The 5,362-nt window shown below is 35.3% G+C and overlaps 1 protein-coding gene across 1 annotated transcript in view; it reads left to right on the forward strand.

Moving 5' to 3' along the window:
- Nucleotides 1-507: 507 nt before the first annotated feature.
- The window catches only part of AstA (allatostatin A), a 39,771-nt gene continuing 34,916 nt past the window's right edge, over nucleotides 508-5,362 (forward strand). Inside the window, exon 1 of the mRNA XM_076212324.1 lies at nucleotides 508-879. Coding sequence (XP_076068439.1) covers nucleotides 754-879 — 126 coding nt within the window. The 5' untranslated portion in view covers nucleotides 508-753. The remainder of the gene's footprint in view (nucleotides 880-5,362) is intronic.

Raw genomic sequence — 5,362 nt, forward strand, 5'->3', positions numbered from 1 at the left:
TAACTAAAAACAATTTTAATATCTTCCTGTGGAAGAAATTGAGAAATGTCATTTAAGGACCTATTATAAGGCAATTTAATACAGTTTTTGTCCCAACTGAAGTTCTTACTGGAATGGGAAGTGGATCCAAAGTAACTAGTTTTGGCTTTACTTAGGGCTCTATTTAGAAACCAATCAGGATACCCTATTCTTTTTAATTGATTCCTGATGGTTGTTATCTCCATTTCCAAATAATGTGGACTACATAATCTAAGTGCCCTCAGGAAAAGACCTGAGGCAACACTATATTTAATTTTATCAGGATGGTGACTGAAAAAGTGCACATAACTCCCCGTATGTGTGGGCTTTCTGTACACTGTGAAGGACAATTGGTCCTGATGCCGTATTAATAGGATATCTAAAAATGGTAGTCTATTATCCACCTCCCATTCAACTTTGAATTTAATATTGGTGGCTAAGTTGTTAAGTTGTTCAAAGAAAGCATCAAAAGATCCCCATTCGTCATCCCCAAATCGTAAAGATATCGTCCACATACCAGTGGGTTTTTGTTGAATCTTTACGAATGTGTTACGACATTACTTTATATTCATTCTCCTTTGTTCTCTCATTTAAGCATTTCACTCAAAGTACCTCCCTACCTTCTGCCCTTTCCCTCTTCCTCCACCTCCACACACAAACGAATATATATTTCTATTATTTTCTCATTAGCTTCTTTTTCTCCTCCACCAGGAGCATTGGTCTAACCGAAAAAGGATGCCTAACTCGCTGCACAGTGGCCTCTGGTTGGCTGCTGCGTTGGTTGTTGGAGCCCTTCTTGTTCACGATGTTTCTGCCCAGGTAGACTACCAGAATGACATCGAGTCACATGCTTTACTGCCGGTGAGTCATGACTTTCCCTATTTCATAAAAAAAAAAAAAAAAAAAAAAAAAAAAAAAAAAAAAAAAACACGAAGAAATATGAATATGTCAATCTTTCATAGGGGTACTTGTGTTAAAGTTTATAAGCTCATGCTTGATTCTACATGGGAATAAGATCGTATATATATATATATATATATGTATATATATATATATATATACATATATATATATATATATATATATATATATATATATATATATATATATGAGAGAGAATGTGGGTGGGGAAGGGCAAACGAAGATGTGTTAGGAATAGAGTTTATTGCCCTAACGTTGCGACCAACTTGGTCTTCTTCAGAGGACTACAGCATTACAGACGGATCACAATTCTTATATTCGTAGTGAGAGGGAACCCGCCAAGGTATGAGCGTCATGTTTTCCCTTTGGCTAACGATTTAATTATTAGGACACTTGCTGCTTTCGAGAGGCATTTAAATCCGTCTCTGTCGTTGTTGTTTTTGTTGGCGGCGATATGTGCAGCTTCCACAGTTTTTCTCATTTTCTTCTCAAATCCCTCGTGTAGAATTTCTGCGTTGTTCCAATCAGGTAGATGTCCACATTTGTCCAGGTGACGAACCAGGGAGTTAGATGTTCTATGAGCCCTGAGATCGTTTTTGTGCTCATTCAAGCGTTTATTGAACCCTCGACCTGACTCACCGACGTAAGATGATGGACAACCATTGCATGGAATACGGTAAATGACACTGAGATTATTACGCATATTATTATGTTTCTTAAATATTTTTCCTATTTTATTGGAAGATATTTTTGCTATATTTATTCCACCTTTTAACAAATAATCATCAATAGCTATGGTGTTTATAGAATTAGGGACAGAAATAAAATGAGACTTATCCTTTCCCGGGGTTCGGACGTTTGAGCCATCGTAGATCTTCTTGGCTTTCCTCGTTGTCCTGGTATTCTTGATGTAAGTAAGTTCATCCTCTAGGAATTCTTCACTGCAGATACGAAAAGCTCTGAGAAAGAAACCTATTAGAACACCCGTTTTAACACGTTTGCTGTGTGCTGAAAAATAATGGACAAAGTCGTCCCTATTGGTGGGTTTCCTGTACACCGAGAAACTTACCTGTTGAGAACCTCTGTGTATCAACGTGTCTAAAAATGGTAAATCACACTCTTTTTCTAGTTCAACTGTGAATTGAATGTCTTTATTCACAGCGTTGAGTCTTCTCAACTTATTTTCTATATTAGTTCCTTTTGGCATCACCACGATTATGTCATCCACGTACCTTAACCAAGTGGTACCTCTTCCCATGATGTCGATGTATTTGTCCATTTCTAATACTTCCATGAATAAACATGCCATGACAGCAGACAATGGACTTCCCATTGCGAGACCTCTAATCTGTTTAAATTCAATGTTGTTAAACATAAAATATCCAAATTTGACACACATGGAAATAAGTTTTATATAATCAGATCTTGGGACTGGAAGGATATCATCATCGATATCTGTTGTCACTTTCTTCACTGCTTCTAGGGCATCAAAAATAGAAACATTTGTGAATAACGCTGTTATATCGAAGCTTGCCAACTTTTTATCACTTACATTTAGATCTTTAAGTCTCTGGATCAGGTCGGAAGAATTTCTTAAATGGGCCCCGCTGATGGAACCGATGACGTTGGAAAGGGGTTTTGCCAGACATTTCGCTAGTCTGTGCGGAGCGCTACCAATCCCTGAAGTTATGGGCCTCATGGGGATATTTACCTTATGTACTTTAGGTAGACCGTGCATTAACGGGGGTTTTGGAGCTTCTTCTAGTAATCCTAACAACTTTTTCCCCCTGGTTGATTTAAGTAGGATTTTTCTCGCTTCTGTGTTGAATCTTGCTGATTCTATATCAGCGTTGCCGGCCGGTTGTCTTTCGTATGTTGATTCATCATTCAAAAGATCGGACATTTTGTCCAGATAGTCAATTTTATTTAAAATAATTACTCCGCCGCCTTTGTCGGCTTGGGTGATAATAATGTCATTATCATTACTCAAAGTCTGAAGGGCTTCTCTGAATCTTTTGGGAATAACAAAACGATTACAATCGGCCAAGGCTTGGTAACATGTTATTACCCCTTGGGTGAAACCTTTATCAACTTCGTTCTCAGACCATTTATAATTATTGTTCAAATTTCTCTTGTAGTCCTTACCTTTTCCTCCTATATCAAATTTAAGTCCCAAAGACAGTACCAATTTCTCGTCTTTAGATAGCTGTCTGTCTGAAAGGTTGGTCACAAAGTCATTCCTTTCCAATTTGTTCCAATCACTGTTATTACATAACCAAATATAGAAAATAAGTTGAGAAGACTCAACGCTGTGAATAAAGACATTCAATTTACAGTTGAACTAGAAAAAGAGTGTGATTTACCATTTTTAGACACGTTGATACACAGAGGTTCTCAACAAGTAAGTTTCTCGGTGTACAGGAAACCCACCAATAGGGAAGACTTTGTCCATTATTTTTCAGCACACAGCAAACGTGTTAAAACGGGTGTTCTAATAGGTTTCTTTCTCAGAGCTTTTCGTATCTGCAGTGAAGAATTCCTAGAGGATGAACTTACTTACATCAAGAATACCAGGACAACGAAGAAAGCCAAGAAGATCTACGATGGCTCAAACGTCCGGACCCCGGGAAAGGATAAGTCTCATTTTATTTCTGTCCCTAATTCTATAAACACCATAGCTATTGATGATTATTTGTTAAAAGGTGGAATAAATATAGCAAAAATATCTTCCAATAAAATAGGAAAAATATTTAAGAAACATAATAATATGCGTAATAATCTCAGTGTCATTTACCGTATTCCACGCAACGGTTGTCCATCATCTTACGTCGGTGAGTCAGGTCGAGGGTTCAATAAACGCTTGAATGAGCACAAAAACGATCTCAGGGCTCATAGAACATCTAACTACCTGGTTCGTCACCTGGACAAATGTGGACATCTACCTGATTGGAACAACGCAGAAATTCTACACGAGGGATTTGAGAAGAAAATGAGAAAAACTGTGGAAGCTGCACATATCGCCGCCAACAAGAACAACAACGACAGAGACGGATTTAAATGCCTCTCGAAAGCAGCAAGTGTCCTAATAATTAAATCGTTAGCCAAAGGGAAAACATGACGCTCATACCTTGGCGGGTTCCCTCTCACTACGAATATAAGAATTGTGATCCGTCTGTAATGCTGTAGTCCTCTGAAGAAGACCAAGTTGGTCGCAACGTTAGGGCAAATAACTCTATTCCTAACACATCTTCGTTTGCCCTTCCCCACCCACATTCTCTCTCATTTGTCTGAAATAATCTTAAATATATATATATATATATATATATATATATATATATATATATATATATATATATATATATATATTTCTGTGCGCGCACACGTGGGTTTGTTTCTTTGTGTATGCCTGCGTGTATATTTGCGTATGTGAGTTTCCGTATGTGTATTTGTGTGTCCATGCGAGCGTATATATATATATATATTATATTATATATGTATATATATATATATGTATATGTATATATATATATGTGTATATATGTATATATATATGTATATGTGTATATATATGTGTATATATATGTATATATATAATGTATGTATATATATTATATATGTATATATATGTGTATATATATATGTATATATATGTATATATATATGTATATATATACAGTATATATGTATATATATATATATATATATATATATATATATATATGTATATGTATGTATATGTATATATAGGTATATATGTATATACATATATATATATATATGTATATGTATATATATGTATGTACATATGTATACATATATGTATGTTTATATGTATATATTTGTATATATATATATATATATACATATTTATATATATATATATATATATATATATATATATATATATATATATATATATATTCGTGAAGAGTGGCAGGAGATTCTCTTTTAAGCATATTCTGTTGAAAACGACAGCAAATTCATTAGAAATTAATTTCTTTCTTAAGCTTTCTAGCTTTCGGAAAGTAGATTTCTGGGGGAATGAGAGGGGAAGAAGCACATTTCCAATAGACATTGGTAACTTCTAATAACACAGAAGTCTATGTTATATACAAAATAAATGAAAATAAACAAAACACAGTATAATATACCCAAGACGTTTCGCAGATCGTTCTGCATCTTCAGTTGGAATGAAGGGAAGTGTGACCAAGACGAGTATAAATATGTATAAAGGAAAAACTTGGAGAGGTCACTTAATGACTCTCCTCTGTTTGGCTGGCGCTATTTGGTTGGTTCCTAAGCCTAGCCGATCGCCTAAGGCATGACATTTTATCCTCTGCGGGGATATTTTGGACCTTTATGGGTGTTCTCTGATCTGGTGGTTGTATTTTGGTGAGCAAATGTCTCCTGCGTGTAGATTTCA

This window comes from Oratosquilla oratoria, chromosome 29 (genome assembly GCF_046742065.1).
Source record: "Oratosquilla oratoria isolate Oo_2021 chromosome 29, ASM4674206v1, whole genome shotgun sequence".
Taxonomy (NCBI): Eukaryota; Metazoa; Arthropoda; class Malacostraca; order Stomatopoda; family Squillidae; genus Oratosquilla; species Oratosquilla oratoria.